The sequence below is a fragment of the Drosophila ananassae genome, chromosome 2R, assembly GCF_017639315.1.
Source record: "Drosophila ananassae strain 14024-0371.13 chromosome 2R, ASM1763931v2, whole genome shotgun sequence".
Classification (NCBI taxonomy): domain Eukaryota; kingdom Metazoa; phylum Arthropoda; class Insecta; order Diptera; family Drosophilidae; genus Drosophila; species Drosophila ananassae.
The window spans coordinates 18411190-18433731 of record NC_057928.1 but is presented as its reverse complement, the minus strand read 5'-3'; the positions used below and the strand labels follow the sequence as shown (position 1 = coordinate 18433731).

The 22542-nt window shown below is 39.2% G+C and overlaps 2 protein-coding genes across 9 annotated transcripts in view; both read right to left on the bottom strand.

Moving 5' to 3' along the window:
• LOC6506927 (IQ motif and SEC7 domain-containing protein 1) overlaps positions 1–22542 on the bottom strand; it is a 39491-nt gene that overhangs the window by 5231 nt on the left and 11718 nt on the right. The window contains exons 1-3 of one of the 8 annotated variants that reach the window (XM_014909484.3): positions 9440–9942; positions 4326–4946; positions 204–740 (exon numbers count right to left, since the gene is read on the bottom strand). In XM_014909484.3, the coding sequence (XP_014764970.1) occupies positions 204–740; positions 4326–4639 (851 nt within the window). In that variant the 5' untranslated portion in view covers positions 4640–4946; positions 9440–9942. Of the gene's footprint in view, positions 1–203; positions 741–911; positions 1170–4325; positions 9943–17764; positions 18616–22542 lie in introns of those variants that run through there. The other 7 variants (XM_032454198.2, XM_032454199.2, XM_044714774.1 and 4 more) reach the window with 7 other exon arrangements.
• Positions 3343–4270, bottom strand: LOC26515165. The gene has a single exon (XM_014910218.3). It carries the CDS (start codon positions 3664–3666, stop codon positions 3403–3405), a length of 264 nt encoding a protein of 87 aa, XP_014765704.1. The 5' UTR covers positions 3667–4270; the 3' UTR covers positions 3343–3402.

The following is a 22542-nucleotide window of genomic DNA, read 5'->3' as shown; positions in this document are numbered from 1 at the left end:
TCTGCTCCTCGTTAGTGTTGACTTGGAAGGTCTCTCCCCCCAATCTCTAACACACTTCTGATAAAGATTCCCGGAAAACTCCCCCCAGCTCAGACATCAGAGTACATATTTGTAAATAAATAATTTCTGAAGTTCCTGCTTTCCTGCTCTCCACCCCCTAGGCTTAAGAGTCACCCCTCTAATCACTCCTCTGTAATACTCACGCCGACTGTGCCCGCGTCCTCTTGAGGACATCCCCGCCGTTCCGTATGGAGTTCTTCTTGTGCATGTTCTGCTGCTGCTGTTGCTGCTGCTGCTGGTGGTGGTGTTGCATCATCACACTGGTGGCCCCGGCTCCCAGGCCAGTGCCCACGCCACTGCCCGCTATGACCACCGCCCCGCCATGCCCGTGGTGGTGGGCATGGCCGTGGAGCATGTGGTGGTGGTGGTACTGACCACCCACCTGCACGTAGTGTCCGGCGGCGGTCTGGTGTAAGTGCTGGTGGTGCTGCTGCTGCTGTTGCTGATGGCACGTGGGATACTGCTGGAGCTGGTAGACCATCTGGGGGTGCTGTTGGGCAGGATAGTTGATGGCGGCGGCGGAGCCGGAGTGGGCTCCGGGGGCGTAGTGGTTCTGCAGGTAGACATAGCCGCCGACGCTGCTGCCGTCGGTGGAGGTGGCGGTGACGGAGCCCTGGGGTGGTCCTCCAGCCAAGTCGTACTGGGTGGAGCCACTGCGTTCCAGGCTCTTCTGTGGAAAGCTAGAAGTAGAAGAAAAGATATTGATTAGTTTTTTAAATATAAATAATGGAAATAATTTATCCAAAGGTGTGTTCCGAGTCTCGAAACCCAACCTTAAAGCTATTTTTTATCGAAACCCGATAAGAGAACTTTCGTTTTCTGGGTCAGGCTTGGTCTGGGAGCTCTCCTACCTTTCGCCAATTATAAAACCCGATATGCAAATGATCATGGTGGCTGCGAGAAGTATCACAAGAGCTGTTCAAGATTCATAAACTGTTATGGGGCTGGGAGAACCACTAGATTTCCGCCCCAATCGCTTTAATTAATCCACTTTTTTTTTTGAAGATTTTCAAGAGGAAGCACTGGAGTTCCAGCTCCAGGTAGTACCGTTCCCGTTCGCGTTCGCCTTTGAACTAAACCGAGCCCTCGGCGATCGCCCGGCAAGGTGATCCGGCGAGAGCGTAGGCAGAGGAAGAGGAAGAAGCGAACCGAAGAACTGCGCAAGCGCGTCGGCGCGCTCTCCGTCCCTTTCACGCAAGAGTGCTTCCTGCCGAAACGTGTTTCGCATGGGCCATTAAGTTCGAGTGAGTGCGAGGGAGCCGGGAACACCTACTCAGTCCACACAAGAAACCCACACGAAATGCATCTGTTTTGTTTCCAACTCGTAGTCGTCGGATTACCCAAAAAAAAATACACAAAAAAAAGAACAATTGAGGAGCTCTCCTCGACAAAGGAGCTGGAAGACAAAATATAGAAATCCCAAGTGTAAAAGGATCCATTAGAGAGGGGGATGGTACTATCAGAGTCCTAAGACCATATGCCGAGGGTAGGAGAGGTAGGGGAAATGATTAGCCCACGATGACAAACTTATGGATCTGTTCAGGTTCCTACAGGGAGATCCTGCAAGTCCCGAGGACAGGATGCAACAATTGGTCGGATCATAAAGGAGATTGGTCGGAGATTTTTGCAGGGATAAACAGAAGAAAGAGAGGGGGTATAGGGATAGAGAGAGACGGGATTAGGCAATAGATCAGTTTGGATAACAAGAGGCTACTGCTTCTTAGGAGATTTTTGGGAGATTTTTCTCAGATTTCTTACTTAAATTTATGGAAGCTATGTATTTGGGGTTTCCAAGGCTATTTATGTTTAAAAATATAACAAATACTGTCTTTATTATAGTGTTTAAGCTAAAAACCAAGACTCTAAAGGGTTCTAACCAACTATCCTCAAGAGATCTATCAAAAATCACTTCTTCTAAAAGCCCCAATGAGATATATTTATGACATTTTTTACTTAAATTTTTGGACCCTATGTATTTCGTGATTATCTAACCCATTCTTGTTTTAAAATTAAAGTTACAATAGTATTTAACACAAAAACCGAGACTCTGAAGGGTTCTAACCATCCACATTCTATAGATCTTTAAAAAATCACTTCTTATAAACCCCTAATTGAGCTCAAATCAAAAGATATTTTACTTAAATTTATGGAAGCTATGTATTTCGGGATTACCTTATCTATCTATTATTTAAAATTAGAATTAGTGTAGTATTTAACACCAAACCCAAGACTCTGAAGGGTTCTAACCACCCTCCCTCTATAGATCTCTTCAAAATCACTTCTTCTAAACCACCCACTCTCTCGCTAATCCACTCACTCTTTCATTTTAAGTAGAAAATCAATTCTAAATCAAGTAGAATCAGAAACCTATAATAGATCACCTTAAAATCATAATTCGCCTCGCCCTTAATTCATTATCTACGAATGCCATTCGAATGGCTACCAAAAAATACGAAATCTTTCCCAAAAATAATAATAAACCACCACAGCGGGATCTTCTCTACTTCTCTGCCAGATCTCTGCCAGAGAGATCAGAAATTAAAATTTCTGAAGGCAGCTGCTTATTTTGCACCTAGCTAGGGACGTCCTTAAACAAAAACAGGATCAGCAGGATGGCCGGGCGAAGGATAACGAAAACATCAAATTGAAAGGGGCAGAAGAGCTCTGTTTCAGGTTGCCAGTTTTCCAGCTGCACCTGGCATGGCTTTGTGTGGGTTTCTTTTTCTCTTTTTCTCTTTTCATTTTTATTTTATTTTTTTTGTGTTGTTTGGTTGCTTTTAAGGACAACAACAGCAGGTAGATTTGCTCAGCAAACTGGCTTGTTATTGTTGCCACTCCGCACTCTCTGCTCCGCTCTGGTCCTTCTGATTTCTTTTTTTTAGAGTCCACAGAGTCCTGGTTTCAATTTTTGAGGAAAAACATCTGCCACACGTCGCCCTAATTTGTTGCTGTTGCACGTTGCACATGTTCAGCTTCAGTGGACAGAGGTCGCGTCAGTCTCAGACTCAGACTGTTTGCAAGGCAAGTATCTTGTATCTTGTATCTTGTATCTCAGCTGACACATACTTAAGTGTCGTGGCTCGCGAGTCAGAACTTCCCCGCTGTGGCTGCCACTTCCTACTATTTGGTATGCAACAAGTGTCTTTACTCGCCCCGTAATTATTATTGATTTTAAATTATTTTTTTTTTTCGAAAGGGGCTTAGCGCTTATGGAGTGTGCCACAAGCGGGCCAGACAGTGGCGGTTGGGGCATAGACCAGGTAGAGGTGCCACGAATAAAAGTACAAACAGACCGCCATCTATTTCCCTGAATATCAAATCTCAAAAACAGAAAGACCATTTTTAGGCAATCGAATCGATTGGGGCATCCTGCCGGACGTGCCACACGTCTCCCTGCTGGCCACTGGTCGGCACTGGTCGGTTGGCCTCCAGGTGGAAGAGCTGCCTGTCGGCTGGAGAGTCCTTGTTCTGCAGGAAAATGGCCAATGGGACGCCCAGGATCATCAGGACTATGCAGGCGTAGGCCAGGAGGAAGTAACTAATGTCCCATTCGACAAACTCCTCGATTTTAATGACCGCCTTCTCCATTAGCATCATTGTGATCATTGCCTTGGACTTTTATAACTTTGACTTGGAAATTTTGGGATTAACTTGAAAGTGAAGGCTCAGAAAGGGATATCTAGATTCTAAAAGATAGTATAACACTTCAAAGTGGATAGTATCTTATTTCTTTTATAATGTGGGCCCAAAAGTATGCTGCAGTTTCTTTATAGCACAAGCTAACAGTTAACATCCACATTGAGTCCACAGTCTGTCTAGCCAAGTTTCAAACCAAATTAGTAGTCCCAAATTTTAAATTTAATTTCATTTTAAATTTAAAAATAATATGTTATTTCAGTATTATGACTATTTTAACTTGATTATATTATAGATTTTATGTCTCTCGACTGGGCTAAGAATAGTCAGGCCATAAACCTGCTGCAGATATAAAGAACAATGCCGGAGTTCCATAAAGATAAGTGATAATAAAGAATGTGGGCGATAAGAGCCAGGGGCCTCTTGGAAGAAGTTCTCCCCTTCCTCCGAAAAAACAATTTAAAAAAATATTTAGTTTAATATTAGTTTACTAATATACATATATATGGTTTAGAAACAGATCTTAGACTTAACTTAAATATTTTTGAAACTTCTCCCCCCTTTATTTCCAGTGTGACCTTAGCAACTGTTTGTAAATCTAAAACCCGAATCTGGAACACGCCGCTTACCTGACTGCCGTCACATGGTGGGAGGTGTGGGTCTGGGTCTCCTTGTGCCTGGTGGAGAGACTAACCACCGTTACGTGCCTGGTGGCGGTGCGCACCACCCGTCGCACCCGGCTCCGCCCATCACCCACCACCACCACAATGGGCGGTGGTCGCTTCTCATTATCGCTGCAGTATTGCAGGAAGGACTCTGCCCCGCCCAAATCCGAGTTGCTGCTCGAGAGGGCGGAGTGGGAGTGGGAGTGAGAGGAGGATGAGAGGGGCGCCGGAACGGGCAGCTGCTGGCGACGGGACTTGTGGTTATCGCACCTGGACATTCTGGGCACGTGGACAGCAGTTGGATGATGGCAGAAGGGGGAGAAGAGTGGTGGTGGTGGTCACTTTCGCCTTCAGTGTCATGCAATTTCCCTCTTGTGTGGTTTGCTTTTTCGATTTCTTTATGATTTTTTGTTTTCTTTTTTGTTACTTTCGATTATTCGATTTTTTGATTGAATTTATTAACTTATTTACGATCGCCTTTGCTTCGTTCTTTGCCATTTTATCTTTGGTTTGGTTTTGGATTCCACTTTCCGCGTCCCACGGCTACATAATGGTTAGAATCTCATAGCCACCGGTCGTCAAAGACTATAAGAATAATACTATGATGAGTACATTGCGCATACGCCTTGTACTCCCCCCTTACATTGCGCATACGCCATGTACTCCCCTCTAGAACACTTCCCATCGCTATTGGAGCTATTGAGAGTGCCCTTCAAGACGCGTTTGTCATAAAAACAATACGTAGAACTCGGTTCTATGGTTTATGACTGGAAACCAGGCAATTACCGGGGTTAGAAAGCCACTGAGAAAAAAATGGTTAGAGCTAAGAAGAGGTAGAGAGAGGGAGGGAGGTCTATGGATCTCGTATAGAACCTAGAATACCTTGAACTTAGCTTTGTAGATGAGTTAGATGACATTTTTAATACATGAATCACTTTTCTTATAAGGAGAGTAACTTTATGACAAAAATAATGTCAAAAAAGTAACAAAAATAGTGTCAAAATCATACTTTTAAGCTTTGTGGCCCCTTTATTTCATAGCCCCCTATTGATACCCCCTATTTCCGATACCCTATAACCCTCTAGAAGCCGGAATAACACTTGCAAAAAAAGCTAAACTGTTTTTGTTTATTAAAGCGACAATGAGAGAGTTGCAATCGCATTCAATCAGCTTTTTAGGTCAGACTCGATCGTGGATCGTCGATCGTGGATTGTAAGTAAAAGTCGCCACTTGTCAACTGCAGACTAGAAAGAAAATAAATAAAAGTGGGAGAGAGAGACTGGCATATAAACAATATTCAAATTGGAAGTGTCAGACAGGCAGACACCGAGGCATAATAACAGCCATTTGGCAGGCGATCGAGACAGGTGGTGTTTGGGTTAAGAAAACTTGTTAAGAAAACTAATAGAATTTTTGGATGGCTTAAACGAGAAAGTGCTAGCTGGCCAAGAGCCAGTTTGGATCGTGGGTGAACTGATTAGCTGATTAGCGAGTGTCTACTGACTACTGACCTGATCCACTTTGCACACAAAGCCTCCACCGCGTGATCATAAATCATATGAAAATTTATGGCCAAAGTGCGTGAGAATTCGCAATGAAAACAATGCGTGATAGTTGGGGGAATAGAAAGGGAAACAAGGCCCAGTCCACAGTCCCCAGTTCCAAGATCAAGATCTCCATATCCCCATAAATATGCATGTATGGAAATCTCGCAGCCCCCACACTTTCTACCGTAAATCTTATTTTTCTGTTTTATTTTTTTGCTTATTTTTTTTGTTAAGTTCAAGAACCTTTTTCGAGAGCTGGCAAGAGAGACATCTCTGTTACAATTGTGACAACACTTTGGCAACTGTCTCTTGACCATAAAGTTGGAAAAAAAAAATACATAATATATTGTATATAGGAGCCTCTGAAAAGCTGTTCAAATAAACGAATTTCGCTGCTGGCTGGCTTGGCGATAATCTCACGAGTCTGGGGCCCAGGCCCAGCCTTGGAACAAGTCATGGAATTATTGGCCAAAACAAGTCGCCTACTGCCAATAAACGTAGCTTCAGGGGAGTAAATTCTACAAAAGCCCCCACTCACCATATTTTTTTGTTATTTAGCAACTATTAGTGTGTTGTTGTGAGAGTGGCAGTGCCAGTGGCAGACCATGACTACAGAGTTCTAGTTCCAAACAACTTGTTTCTTTCCGTTCTGAGATTCTGAGAAACTTTTGTTTGTAATTACAATTTTGTGGAACAAGTTTTTTGTTCTTTTTTTTCTGAAATTATATAGTGGTTTTAAAATCATTTTCTACCTAGTTCTACTACCTCTAATGACTAAGCTTTGATTAATTTTGTAATCTTTGCTTTTTTTCACTAATTTTTCCATCTGACATTTAAGAAAAGCATGCTTTTTAAAAGACAAAGTAAAATTAAATAAAAATTCAGCTTTTTATGGGCCAATAAACATTTTTTTAACGTTCTCAATGAAACTAGTCTCCCATTTAAGCCCGCCTCTAGACATTTTTGGCTTTCGGCTGCTATTCGTTTTAATTTTATTCAAAAAATTCCAAAAATAAAAATCAATTTGGGGAGTCACTTTTAAACAGATAGTGCTTTGCTTTTGTTTTTGCTTTTGCTTTACAGGTGTTCCAAAGAACGAGCAACAAAAAGCAAAAAACGACAACTGCAGGCCACAATCTTGTATAATTATTTAATTTATAATTTTTTTCTTAAAGCTCTCCGGCTCTCTCAACAAAGACAAGTTCTCCAAATTTTTTTTCGAGTGTACTGCGTGGGGATGGGATGTGGAGGAAGTGGGTGGGGGAAGAGACTGTCAGTCAGCCCGTGCCCGATGCCTTTTATTCACTTTCGTGTCATTAGTAACGGCGCACGTAACACAAAAAGCACCTCTCTCTCACACCCTCTCTCTCTTTTCCAAGCCAGACTCAACTCTCTCTCCGGCTTTAAGAGCTAAGAGCGGAAGAGGAAGTGGAAACACAATATGCAACAGCGTAATTGGGTGGCAGTGGCAACGGCAACCGATTATTTAAGCCTGGCCAAGCGGCAACTGCAACTGCAACTGCAACAGCAACAAAAGCAAACAAAGCAAAAGCAGCGAATGAGTAATCCAAACATCCAAAAAAGCAGCCTCAAAACGCACTGGAAAACGCATGAAATGCAAAATAAGAGCAAAAAAAAAAAAGCAAGAAAAGAGAGTCAAAGACTTCATGGAACTGGAAGATGACTTTCCAAGCTTTGTTTACCTTGCTGAATCAGCTGATCGAGCAAAAAAAATCATGCTTTTTACTCAAAAAGTTTCAAATTGGAACGGATCGAGTTGTGGATCTTTATGAAGAGATATTTAATAGAGTTTCTCACAAAAAGAGGTTTTATATTTCCTACTAAGCCTAGTTTTTCTTAAAATTTTAAGAAAAAATCATGCTTTTTCAGTCTAAGAATGTAAAATCAGACTGATCATGCTTTAATTCTTAATCACATAATCTTTATGATCCTGTTTGACACAAAAATAGGCTTTCCATTTTGAAACAACCCTATTACTCTTTGATCCCTTATGAAAAAGCATGTTTTTTCAGTCTACAAATTTAAAATCAGACTGATCATGCTTTAATTCTTAATGACATAATCTTTATGATCCTGTTTGATACAAAAATAGGCTTTCAATTTTGAAACAAACCCATTTTTCAGTCTTTTTCAGTCTAATTATGTGAAATTTTGACTAAAAAGCATGGTTTTTCTCTCAAAAAGTGTGAAATTCGTAATAATTATGCTTAAGAACTTTATAGAGTTAACTGTTTATACCAGAAACTATTATTTTCCAACCCTATTTTTAAAAAAGCATGCTTTTTCTGTCCAAACATGCAGAATTTTTACTAATTTTTCTTCAAAACTTTATAAAGCTCAAGAATTTCTATCAAAACCATGCTTTTTTTGACTAATTTTGCTTAGACATTTCATAAAACTCCAGTTTTTCTACCAAACTGAATATTTTTCAATCCTTTTTGTAAACTATTTGCATATCAAAAGCGGAAATAACTTTTGAAGCTTCCAATGCCTTCAAAATACCTCCACCTGCCCCTACGACTGGCACGTTCTGGAAAACGATAAAAACAACAACAAAAACACTTAAAATGCGAATGTTGCATTTAAAGTACTACCCCCCCTAAAAAGGTGATTCAAAAAAGCATAACCCTTCTGTTAAGCGAAAACACGATGATTCAGCCATTTTGGCGGTCAAAATTCCTGCTGGCCGAGGAATGTTTTGAAATTTTTTTTGACTTTGAAAAGAGGCAAGGCAGGCAGGCAGCACTTGCTACGAATTCAATTACAAAATAATAGAAATTTCCAGTCGGGTCCACACACTCAAGCCCCAAAAAGCACACGCGATTTATGTTTAGTTGTTTTTTATTTTTATTTTTTTGTTGTGTTTTTTTGTTGTTGTGTGTTTGCCGAAACGTAACGGGGCAGTGGCCGTGGATCCCGCTCTTTCTCTACCACTCCTCCCTACTCCCCTACTCCACCCCTGTATTTTCTCAGTGGCACCCTCGGGTAAACACAAAATAAAGCTATTTCTTTGTTATTTTTGTGTGTTATTTTTAAACTTTTTATAAAGTGTTTTGATTTTTTTTCTCCATCTTAACATCTTCAAGATCCTTTTTATTTTCAATATCTCTTAAAAGATAAAGTGTAACTGTTTTTTTTTCGGTGCAATGCTGCCGTTTTTTTTATTGTTGCTGCGGCGGCACTATTGTTTTTGTGATACTCGGGGCAGGAGAAAGGCGATTTTCTCTTTAATTATATTTTATTTTTTACATAAAAAATTGTGAGCTATGTTGTAGTGTTTTTTTTTTCATGGTTTCCGTTTTGTTTTATTCGGTGGTGTTTTGTTTTTTTTTTTATTATTATTTTGTTGTTTTTTTTTTGTGGCATGGGGACACGATGGTGTCAAATTAATAAACCGGCCCTGCCTTGACAACAATACCAGCTCTCGCAATAGCCTGTGCGTGTATTTTGCAATTTTCTGTATAAATTTTTTATTTATTTTTTTTTATTTCGTGACTTTTCTTTACTCACACACACACACACACACTCACAAGCAATCACTTAATTTTGTGTTTGCACATCAATTTGCATGGAATTGATTAAAAATTCGATTTCGAAATTTCGTATTTTATTTGGATATGCCAGGTTGCCAAAACAGAATCATTAATTGAACAATATTCGTGAATTTTCGAATAAAACAATGAAACGCACACGATCGGGCGGGCGGACTGCGACTGCGACTGCAATGACGAAAAAAAAGCCACGATCGGAGAGCAGAGCGACGTGTGTGCTGCCTTCACGAAGCTTTGAGCGAGACTGAGGGAGCTGAGAAAAAAAGTGCGCTGCGAGAGGCTCCATCCCAATCGCCGTTCGAATTGAAAGCAGGTGAGTAAGAGAGAGGGGGAGGCAGGTGTGTGTGTGTGAGTGAGCTTGATTGTTTTGTTGTTGTTTTTTTTCTCTTTGTTATTGTTGTTGTTGGTATTGGCAATAGTCATGTTTGTGGGCCACTTAGAGAGCTGGCTAATTTCGTTGTTTAAATTTTCATAAGCTTTGTTTTTTTTATCTATTACCATATTTATTTAAAAAATAATACAAAAATAAATAAATAAATAGAGAAATAATAATATTTTCAAGGGGAAATCTTTTAAGAAACCAAATAACGAAACAAAGAACCCCCTTTTAAAGTTCTTCTATAAGAAAACTAAAGAATATAAATAATAAATTTCAAAAATCTATCAGATTTAGTTTTTAAATGTGAAAAAAATCCTAATTTTTAAACCTTTATTACGATTATTATCTTTAAACCTATTAAAATCAAGTTTAAAATAAAATATTTAAATATTTACAAGTTCAAATACTTTAATCTCTCTCCAATTGAAAAGTTAAAAAACCACTTGAAAAACAATTGTTTTTTTAAATCTAGTTTATAACTTTTTGAAACTCACACACCTGTGCACTGCACCACCTGCTCTCCCGCACTCTCTCTCTCTCTGAGTCTCTCTATTTTGCAGCTCTAGCCACATGAATAACCGTTGACGTGTGCTGTCACAGTGGGCCTAATTGACATTATATAACCCTCTAGCCATTATTGAAATGCAGCAACTGACATAAGCACACACACTCTGCTGGACATACTGTACAGTCCCCCTGTCGAATGCAATTAGCCGCATTATTTGCATTTTAAACTGAATGTTGTTCGGATTTGAGAAACTTAACGACAGATCCGATCATCTTCCAGTGTGTTTTTCCCACTTGAAGCCATTGTCCAATTGGGTAATTGCAAAACAGATCCGAAAACACACACACTACTACTCGGAGAGGGCCGTAAATCGACAAACAGTCGTAAAGAGGTGTAAACTCGTATGCAAACGACCAAATGGCACTCGCGAGTACCAGGAGAGAGTCTCCACGCAGCTCCAAGCCAGACTTGGAGACTGAAACGGAAGAGAGTGCCAAGCTGAGAGAGAGCTCTGGGATCTAAGCTCTGGCTCTCAGAGGCCCATCAGCCCATCCCCCCCCCATCAGCTGGTGCAGCGCCAAAAAAATTTATTTATTTTTTTAAATAATAATAATAATAAATCGTTAAATATATAGATAACTCAATGTTTGAATTGAAATAAATTTTCAATAATAATTACACTCATACCTCGTATAATGCATAATTTTTCAAAGTTTTATTTTAAAAACTATTTTGAAAAATACATATATTTTTTGAAAAAGGTTCCTAAGTCTTAAGTATCTCTTTATTAGATACTCTATAATATCTCCTTATTCCTTTCTATTTATTCTTTCTGGACTACCTATTTATTCTATTCTATCAATCTATTTTATTCTATCTTTTGTTTTAAAAACTATTTGAAAAAAATATATTTTTTGAAAAAGTATTTATAGTATCTATATCTATATATCTCTTATTATACATTCTGTAATTATCACATTATATTCATAAAGTATCTCCTATAGTATCCCCTATAATATAACCTATAATATATCCTATAGTATCTCCTATAGTATCTACTATAATATCCCCTAAAGTATCTCTTTATCTCAGAGATTATTAAAAAAAAAAAGGAACAGATGTGTCCTTTCAGGACAGTTTAAGCTTTAAACACTAAGGATTAAATAGCCCCGAACCTTACACCAAACCAAACCACCCCTCTTTCTGTCTGAGGCACATGAGGTACATCGATTGTGCCTCCCCTGGTGGCACTAGTGGCTGGTACTCCCAGTCGCAGTCGCACTCGCAGTCGCTGTCTCGAGCCATAAGCTGAGCTTACGTTACGCTCAGGTGACTCACGAACCGAACCGAACAGCCGCTGTTTCTGTGGCAGTGAAGGGCGAAGCGGGGGCGCTTTACTGCTTCAGCTCGCTGCTGGCAGCTATAGCTGCTGATGTTTTCATTATTTTTGTTGTAATTGGCCCGCTGACGTCCAGCCATATGGAGGAGAGCCGCCGCCATATGTGCATGTGAGCCATTATTACAACCAGGCCTGGCTCTAGCTCTGACTCTGACTCTGGTAGTTAGTCGCTTGCGGCGGCCCGCTAACAAAATGGGCAGCGTAATGCCTCACTGACTACGCTAGCGTTAAGCCCGATGACTGTATGGCTAGTGGCTTGCAGGTATTGGTGAGTATCTGTGAGAGTATCTGTGTAAGTATCTGTGCGAGTGTTTCAGACAACAAACCATTTATATCCGGAGCTGCGGCCTGTTTTGACTTTTCATTGAAACCTGCTGCTGCTACTGCTGCTGTTGCACAGAAATAAAAAAATTATCACCTTTCTTGATGACTTCCGAAAAAAAGAGGATCTTTATATTTAAGATATAATATTTAATATTTATATTTATATTTAATATATAATATTTAAGATTTAAATCACTTGTTAAGCCATCTATAGATTTTCTCAGTGCATAGATGACTCTGTCATAGAGGCCGCAACTCGTAAACCTCCCCCCTTTTAGCCAAAAACCTAGCCAGATATTAACGCATTAGGTACAAGGTACACAAACCCATTTGCCATACTTGTGTCTGGGCCGGAGACTCGGACTCGGCTGTTATGAAACAATAAACAACCGTCAACGATGATGACAGTCAAGTCAGATATAAAAACAAAGCTCCGAGGGTTGCTACAGGGATTTTAATTAAGCCCGAAAATCATCAGCTATCAGCAGGGGGTGTCTAGCGTAATTGCAAGTGTAATCTACACAAAAACCTTTAATTAGAAATTGTTGCCAAAACAGTTGGCAGATAAAAGGTTTTAAGAAAGGTATACAATCTCCCCTCTCCCCGTTTTTAGCATTTTTTATTCCATTAGCAAACATCTTGAAGCCTAATCTGTCTAGTATAGTTAGTAACTTTGCCAGCCCTACTGACCTTAAGCATTTTGAACCCATATGTGGTATGGAAGAGTACAGTAGACGACCCAACAAACAGACCTTCAGACCTTCAAACTCAGCAAAATGATTGCGAGAGCTTAGGGGCCAGGCCAGCCCCGTCCTCCCCAAGATATCTCCACCCGATTCCTACCTTCAACTTGCCGCTGGCGGGGCCATTGAATGGCTCATTCGGTCATGGCTACACGGCTTTACCTTTTGCCTACTGCCTCACCGGCTTTTTCTGTATTTTTGTATTATTTTTTTTTCAGGCTCATTAGAAAGTGAACGCTGAGCTGGGAGACAAAAATGCAAGACAATGCCGCTTCCAAGCTTCCAAGTCTGACTGAGTCGGGGGTATCTGGCGGCTAATGAAGCCCAACAGGGCCAATATCGAGAGCCAGGGATCGGATCACGATCGAGATTCACTCCACTCTGTCATTAACGTCTCTCTGGCATTTCTTTGTACACTTCAAGGGGGTAATGTCATTACTACTGTTTCAGTTTTCGGTTTTCAGTTTTCACTTTTATGGATTTGTACTCGAGTTCCAATAGGGGAGAGGGAATTAAAAATTAGAGTAATAATACAAACAATAAGAGATACTTATTACATACTTTTTATACAAGGACTGCCTCTTAAAGCTTTGCTTCCTTAACCCTCTTTTATTTTAATCTTTAATTTACTATAGATTCTGATAAAAGTTCTTTGATTTAATTATTAATTGACCTCCTTTCTATCTAGCCTATTAGAGGCTACTCTCATCTTCGATTCCCCATTATAATCCCAATTTATTCGTAATTTTCTTATAGATATAGCCACCAGAACCCTCTATTTTCTATTCACTAATTTACTATAGATTCTGCTGAAACTTTGTTGTCTTTATTAGTAATAAACCTCCTCCCTATCTAGCCTATTAGAGGGTACTCTCCTCTTCGATTCCCCATTATAGCCCCCAATTTCATCCGAACTTTTCATTCAATTAAATCAAAAGTACAGCCGCACGCATTCGAAGATGAGCCAGTGACGGATGATGAGATACAAATGAAAATGTTGAAAGAAAACATGAATAAAAAAAGATACAAAGATACAAAGATACAACAAAATTATGTTAGTGGGAAAATTTTGGTGGTTTCGTGAAGTAAACTTCACTTTCACTTGCACTTCGCCGGCCATGAATGGAGGAGCCCCCGAAACCCGCTCCATTTCGCTTAGCTGCTAGGGTTTTATTTTTTATTTTTCACTCTTTTTATTATTTATTTTTTATTTTTTTTTTGAGTGCTGCCCGCCAGTGGCGCCTTCATCAATCAACGGGCGGCGGCTCGATGCTCATGTGGCACAATGGGAAAGTTCGCCCACAAGGGTTCTGGTGCGCTCGTTAGGCTCTAAATCACGTACCACCCGCCCACTAGCCACCCCTTAAAGTACACTGCAAAAAACTGATGAACAATTATGAGAAAAGTATATTTTTTTATTAATTCTTCTCTCAAAAAAAATTCTAAAATCTATAGATTTGTTTATAAGACAGAGGCCTTCTAGAGACCTCTTTACATCCATTAGTCTTCTAATTTTTTCCCTACATGTAGGCGTCTTTGTTTATCTTCCCCGCTTATTGGACTCTTTCATTGACTTTCGTTTGAAATTTTTCATTGGAAAACAACTCGTGTTTACAAGCGATTAGCAGCTTATTATTATTATTTTACGTCGGGCCGAGCAGGCAATTGAATTTCTCAATTTCCATCTCATTTTGTTTGCTTCTCGGCCCACTGCCCTTCATTTTGGGCGCCAATCATGCCCCGAATCTCGAGATCTCTTTACATAATCCCACAGTGACCACAAATGGGCATCATTATGGGCGAATCTCATCTGCTCAGTGACTATTTTTGGATTGTCTTCATTGGGAATGTCTTCAAATTGCTTTCTTTGAAATTCTGTTTGTTAACTTTTTTTTTTAGCGAAAAAAAGTTAATGAACTTGAATTGGTGATTGGAGAAAGAGGTGCTTGAGTTTGATTTCATAATTTAATAATTAGTTGTGTGTTTTTGAGAGGGTTTTTGAGTTCTAAGCCATAAGATCTTACTTCCCTCAAGGCTCAGACTTAATTGCGTCCTAAGCCCTTCTAGTCTCTCTTAAAATCCAACTAAAAACACTTTGATTAATTCTTTGGAAACGCCACTACCCGCCAGCAAGTAATTTCATCAGTTTCGATTCAATGCAAATTACCAAACGAGGCAACAATGCGTCTTCCACTAACTGAATTGGGAAATTGGAGGCACAATTTGGAAGCTAAAAAAAGATACAACAAGTGGGAGATCTATAAGCTAGAAGGCACTGCGAGAAATATTTCAAGAACTATTATTCATTTAATCTTAATTTTTTTTTTGGCCAAAAAGAGGGCGGCTCTGGGAACAAACAAGCCACTAAAAGCCGGCTTCAAGAAATTTGGCTCATACATAACTAGGACGACTACTGCAAGAACTGGTTAGCTTGGTTGGTGTGTGCCAACAACCAACAACCAACAACCGGCAACCGGCAACTGGCAACTGGCAACTTTTCCGCCCCAACCTCCCCCTACTACCAAGCCCCTCCCCGGCCGCCTACATGCATGACGTCAACTTCCCCAACTGGTTTCGCAATTTAATTTAGATGCTTTCATGCGGCGATGCTCATCGGGTTTTTAAATTCAGGCAACTTGCAAAAAAATCAGGCAAGAAGCAAGCCATCACCTCATCTGAATTTATTTGCTTTTTTTGCATTAGGCCTACAAACCCAAAAGCCTACTAAAGTAACCCAAGAAGATCCAGTTGAAACGGGAAGTGAACGATTTGGTTTCAAAACTACACAGAAAATAAATCATAGTTAGGAAGATTTCTAGCTATCTTTTAATAGGAAATTAAATAAAAATTGTATAGAAGATAGTTCTAGAGATGAATATTTCTCTCTGTATCCAAATATTCGTGTTTTTTTTCTCCAAATTTTATTTATTTTTTTATCAGTCACCGAAAGTCTGGCGTTCAATTAGCGTCGGTGAAAAGTAAACTCCAGTCGGAGGAAAATCTGAAAAGGTCCGATAAACTCCGGAGGAGGAGGGTCACGTGGTTAGAGTAATCAGAGAGTGTCCGGAATAGGGCACTCGGCGACAACACAATAGGTGGCAGTAAAAGTGAGAAAGTCATTAAATAATCCCACGACAAGAGGGGCATAAGATATTTGAGAAAAACTACTTCCCATCCATCGCATGACGCGGGAAATGTCATCCAGTAATCGGAGTAGCACTGAAATCTCTATTGAATAACTAGGAAAGGGAAAAATGCAATTATATTTAATTGATTTCATTTTTCTTTTCATCTTATTTTTTTCTATTATTAGTCATAGGAAATGAAACAATTTCGATTAGCATATTTTTTTTGTAAAGAAAAACAAGTGGAAGGTTTCTATTGTTGCGGAAATTATGACGAATTAGCTCAGGAACTGGCTAGAAAGAAAATCTACTCCTAAAAAAATGTTATTTATATTTTAAACTATTTAATTTTTAACTAAACTTTATATATAACAACTATTTAAGGCCATAAAAATAGATCATTAAGAAAAACAAGTGAAAGTGATCAGGAATTCGTAGTTATTGATTAGAAAAAAAAAAACTAAACCTAAAAAAATCGAATTTATATTTTAAACTCTTTAGTTCTAAACTAAACTTTATATTTAATAACTATTTAAGGCCATAAAAATAGATCATAATGGATCATGAAACCTTCAGCGATCATTAAACACTTTCCCTGCCTAATGGCCTTCCGATGATATGGTTCAATAATTTCGGACTTTTCCACCAATTTTCCCAATTTGTCCGGGCTTTGGAGGTAATGTTAAGTTTCAACCCGGATATTGTAAGCTTCATTGCTGGTCACTAACAACATACTCTATGTGTATGGCCCTCCGGAGAGCTCCATGGATTAGATAATGGGTGTTGTTGCCAGTCGTGTACATATAATCACGTGTTTATCGCTGGAATTTTCATGCGCGTGCCTCTGCCGTGGGAGTTCTGTGTGCTTTTTTTTTATATAAAGAATGACAGCCACTCCCCCCTTAACCAGTAACTGTCTATGTATTTTTATGCTGATGCGTTGTACGAAAAAAAAAAAAATGTCAGAGTTCAAGGTTTTTAATGGCAGCTGCACAGGCGATGCCGTAAAAATAGGAATTTCGGGCATTTTCCGACTTGCAAAGTAATTTCTTTCTTTCTACTTTCTTTCTATTTGCGTGGAAATTCTTTTGCGGAAAATTGTTGGCCCTCTGGCGCCACCTGTGCAGCTAACAGAGAGAACTAAGCGAATTTTTCGCAAACTTTATTGCATACTTTCGGGCATACTTTGCCATCTAGCTGAGGGGCAACTATTTTTTAATATTTTAAATTACATTTCTGGCATAATTTACCAACAAAAACTGTATAAAATATATTTTTAATTAAAGAGTTAATAAATATTCTCATAAAGAGAAAAAAAGAAATAAATCACGAGTACTGCATACTTCGGGGCGGCAAATTAACCAACTCGTCTGTCGGCAGCGAGAGGAGGGGAGAGGGCGAGAAGAGCTTGGGAGCTACGCCCACGATTGGGAAAACTGGATGTGGGATGTGGGCGTGGACGTGGGTAAAGGCGTGGGCGTAGGTGGCAGTTTTAACCTTTTGTTGTTATCATCAAAAGCCATGGCAGCAGCATCGTGTGTGGGCACATTAGCTCATCCAAGGTGCACTGTCGATGGAAAATATCCGAAAGAGATGGGATGCCAGTTGGGGAGAGGAATTGCGTCACAAATGTCCTCGGATGCTCCCAAAACTAATCGAACCTTGAACTCTGGCCACTTAACAGAAAAATAGAAAAAAAAAAAAAGGGGCGGCGTGGGCAGACAGAGAGTCCTTAAAAGTGCAAAAAATTCACTCCTAACTTTCCTCCCAAAAATCTGAAATTTAAGTTTTCCTTCCAGGACTTACCAGTATATCTCATTGGAGGTAATCATATTGGTGGTCTTGTAGTACTGGGCGGCAGTATAGCTGCTCATTCTGACGGTCTATGTTCTATGTGGTATGTGGTTTGGGGGGTGGCACCTCCTCCTCCTCAATTATGTATAAGGTAAATACAGTTAAGGCCAGAATGTTCAGTGAAACGGAATTATTGGAACTAGGTTCTTCTTTTGGACGGTATACAACACTTTGGCACCGATATTATATGAGAAAGATGACGAAAAAAATCAATACACCCCGCGACTGGGTTGGGGGTAGAATTCACTTTGAAGCTATTTTTCGCAATATATTTTTAATCGCATATGTGTGTATAAAATATACATATATATATATGTTGTTTTTTATGTTTTTTTTTTTTTTTTTTGTTTTTTTTAACGAAAAATGGACATTTTGGTGAGACAGCAGCGACGTCGACTGCGACAGCGACAGCGGCGGCAGACAATCGAATACATACACATAAGAACAGTTATAACCCGAGTCCTGTCACACTTGCCACTTTTCGTAATAATTTTTTGTAAAAGAAATTATTTAAGAAATGGTCTGGGAATGTCTCCCTCACTAATTAGCTATTAATCACAGACACCATTTTTTTTTTTTTAAGAAAGAGGGGGGTGGTGGTGGAGCAAATGTCTGTGGAGCAAAAATACTTCTAGGCGGAAAAGCGTCTGCGAAAAACTAACGTCGGCTACTAAATGGAGTACTGAAATGAGTAAAAATATTACTGAAGGCGTCAACTGCGGCCACAGCGGCTCCTGCGCACTTACTCTCCTGCTCTCCGGCACTCTCTCTCTCTGTGCCGCTCTCTTTGGAGAGAAAGCCAGACAGATGTCTCCGGTGGGGGTTGTTTTCTTCTCTCTCCCTCCCCCCCTAACGGTGGTTGCAAAAAAATTTCGAAAAATGCACTCGGGGGGAAAATGCAACGGAAAAGTGGGCGCCCAACATTACTGCCGCTCTCAAAAATAGACCCAAAAACAAAAACAATCCCCAACACCCACAGGTTTTCCGGGCAATTCTACACGAAAATAGACATTCTCCACAAATAGTTTTACGACGCAATTTTAGGATCATTAAAAGGCATTCCAAAATCATAAAACATTAACCAGAAAGTGCCGAAGAGCACTCTCTTCCAGGGGGGTTGCAAATTACAAGGCGGCTTTTATTCAATTCTCTATAATAATAAAAGAAAACAACTATCCATTGGAATAAGAATATTTTTGGAAAAGGAGATTTTTTAATGCATCCGACAGGATGTTCTCAAAAACATTCCCCCTCGCATATCCTGCCAATTCGCAAGGCGGCGAAATTCACAGCCGCTCAACCCCTATTTCGGGAGAGATTCTATCAGAGAGAGCCGGCTAAAAACCGGTTATAATGAGAGGCACTGTTAGAAAAACTTATCTTTAAGCAAATATTATAAATAAATATTCAAGATAAATGTTTCTAGAGCGTTCTGGAAAAATATAGGGCCTTAGACAACATTTAAGCTACCACCAGGAGAAGGAGGTTCTTTTTTTAATAAATTGAGAATTAAATGTATGGGTTCTATAGTTATAAGATCTATGAGGTCTATAAGATATTTAAAGTATATATTCTAATATAATATCTATAAGATATTTAAGGTATGAGGCCTATTGGATCTATGTAGGAGATAGACCTATAGAAGGTCTCGAAGAACATTAAGAGTTATAAGGTCTATAAGATCTATAGGTATATTCGATTCTACACGATCTGTAAGATCTATAAGATTGTATAAGATCTATAAGATTGTATAAAATCTATAAGATCTATAAGATTGTTTAAGATCTATAAGATGTATAAGATTGTTTAAGATCTATAAAGTCTTTCACCCCCTTTCTAAGAATAAAAGATCAATACGATTGTATAAGATCTATAAGATTGTTCAAAATCTTTAAGATTGTTTAAGATCTCTAAAGTCTTTCTCCCCCTTTCGAAGAATATAAGATCTATAAGATTGTATAAGATCTAAAGTCTTTATAGAATATAAGATCTATAAGATTGTATAAGATCTAAAGTCTTTATAGAATATAAGATCTATAAGGTCTATAAGTTACTTAGGGCATATAAGGTATTCACGAGGATATATTAAGGTCTATAAGATCCAAATAGAATAGAATAGAGTCCATAGAAGAAATATATGGAATAGAATATTCTACACGATCTATAAGACCCATAAGATCTACAAAATTGTATAATATCCTCTAAGACATAATGTATAAGATCTAAAAGGTATTTAAGGCTAAGATATTTTACATCATTTTAGATCTGGTAGTAGACCGTATGGATTAAAGTCTGTAAGATATACTACTACTACTACTACGGTCCACTACAATATGTAAAAATATAAGATCTAAAAAATCGATAAGATCTACATATATGGTCTACTACAAGATCTAAAAGGTCTATGAGATCTGTATACCTCTAAAAGGCCTCTCAAGTTTATAAAGTCTGTAAACTATTTATAGACATGATCTCTATAGATTCTTAACTTTTTTATTAATATTTTTGGAATTAATTTTCATACTTTTTAACCAAACACCCCCTGAAATCGAAAGAAAACTAACATAATACCTTGAAACCCCTTCGATATCGACCGAAATATAACCCACCTTGGCGCCCGGCTATGGGAAACTTTTCCCTAACCCAGTTCATCAGCCCTATTGAGTTATTTAGTGGGTAATTGCAAGCAGGCGAATAATTGAGGTGATTGCCATAGTTACAATAGTTTGGATTGTTTGGGAATAGGTTCGCGAACTACTACACGGTCGGTCGTGGGGGTCGCTGGGCTTCGAGGCTGCCAAAGACATATGATGGAGGAGGGCCGGGTCGAGGCCCAGTTCCCATATGGTTGTGCCTTCATGATTAGCGATGTGCACCACAAAGACCCAGAAAAAGTGATGGCAACCCCTTCAAGGGGGTGCTCTCATATACATATATATTTATTTTTGCGTGTGTGGTGCGTGCTCAAGTCCCTCTGGTGGGTTCAGTGGTTTTGGTGGCACTTTCTATGCCCCCGTTGCATGCAACACAAAGGTCTCTCTATGGGAGGGTCTAGGAGGCTTCAGCTTCAATTCTTGGGCGCGCTTTTCAAATACAAGCCGAGAAATAAGTATTTAATAATCAACATCGGCATCAGCAGCTCTGTAGCTCGGGGTAATTGCCAAGAGCAATTGTGAGATACACTGAGAGAAAATATAATAATTAAAAATATAAATAATTATATATCTATAAGATATCTAAAGATAAAATATATTTTTCCTAGAGAAACAATGAAAGGCAAGCAGTCTCTTAAAGTCAAATTTAAACCTTAAAGTATTTCTTGAATTTGAAAATCTATCTTAGAAAAAATATCTTATATTTTAAGCTACAATTTTAGTTATTTTCTCTCTCTGTAGCCACTTCGTGCATTTTATTGTGTGAACAGAAATCAACTTGGAAAAGAAGTTCAAAACTCTGAATGGCTTCTCAAGACATGAATATTTCAGCCGACTGCAGTGCGAGGAGGAGGAGGCAGCTGCAGTTTTTGTGGCAAGCTGGGAGTGGCAGTGGGAGTGGGAGGTGGTGGGAGGTGGGAGGTGTTTGGTGTGGGAGCTTTGAGGTCCACGCCCATTGAATTGGGTCAACTGACAATGAAGCGCATCAAAAATGCAACTGCACCGAGGACACACAAAAAAATAATAAAAAATTAAAAAAGAAAAAAGACAAAAAGAGACAATTTCCAGACTGATAAGAAGGAAAAGTTTTAATCTCTTCCCCCACTCCCCCCTTAGCTCTATAAAAAAAAAAAAAAACAAACAAAAGCAAAAGAACAAACAAAAAAGAGTAGCTAGAGGCTCTGGTGTGGAGGGACAAGGGACATCCCAACCAGAATCAGAACCAGAACCAGAACCAGACCAACTTCGAGATGAATTCTCGTGCAACGGCAACAAAAGATTTTCCCTCTTGGCTGTCATAATATTGGAGGCAGAAGGGGGCTCTTACTTGGGTGGCTGGGATATATAGACTCCCATAGACTCCCCCCCTTGAAAAGTTCCATCAAGATGACAAGTTATTAGCGAGTGTGCAGCTCGGCAGTGCATTTTATGACATTCTGGATTATTAGCTTCCTGTCAGATACATTTGATTATCTTATTAGTTGATGGAGCATCAAATTAGGGTTAAAATAGAGAAAAGAAATAGAAATAATACAAAGATTACAAAGACTAGAGGGTCTATATAGCATAAATAGATCTGAAACCTTATTATCTTGACAATTTTTGAAGAAAAGAAGGTCACAAGTTCGAAGATCTCTCTCTTCAGCAACCTCTATAGATGAGATACATTCCAAAAATAAAATAAAAACCATACCACTGCCAAGATATAATGCCAAAAAATATTAAAAAAAACACACATTTTATTAAAACACATAATGAAACTTTTAGACAAAGTGGGGCAGTGACCGTTGTCGGATCAGAATATTCATGCATATAGGAGAGTACTTGGGGCATGAAACATGTGCATGATTCCATATACTTGCCACCATTTTCCATTTTCCCCTCTCCGTTGCTGTTGCTGTTGCAGAAAGAGAAAATGTCAGCAAACGCTAAAGAGCACTTCATGGGCCCACGACACATCCATGGAGGTGAACTGGAGGGGCTCTCCATTGGGGTGGTGGTGGTGGAGGATCAAGGGAAAAAAAAATTAATAAACTTCATAAAGAACGACATAATGAATTGGAAATACTCTACATT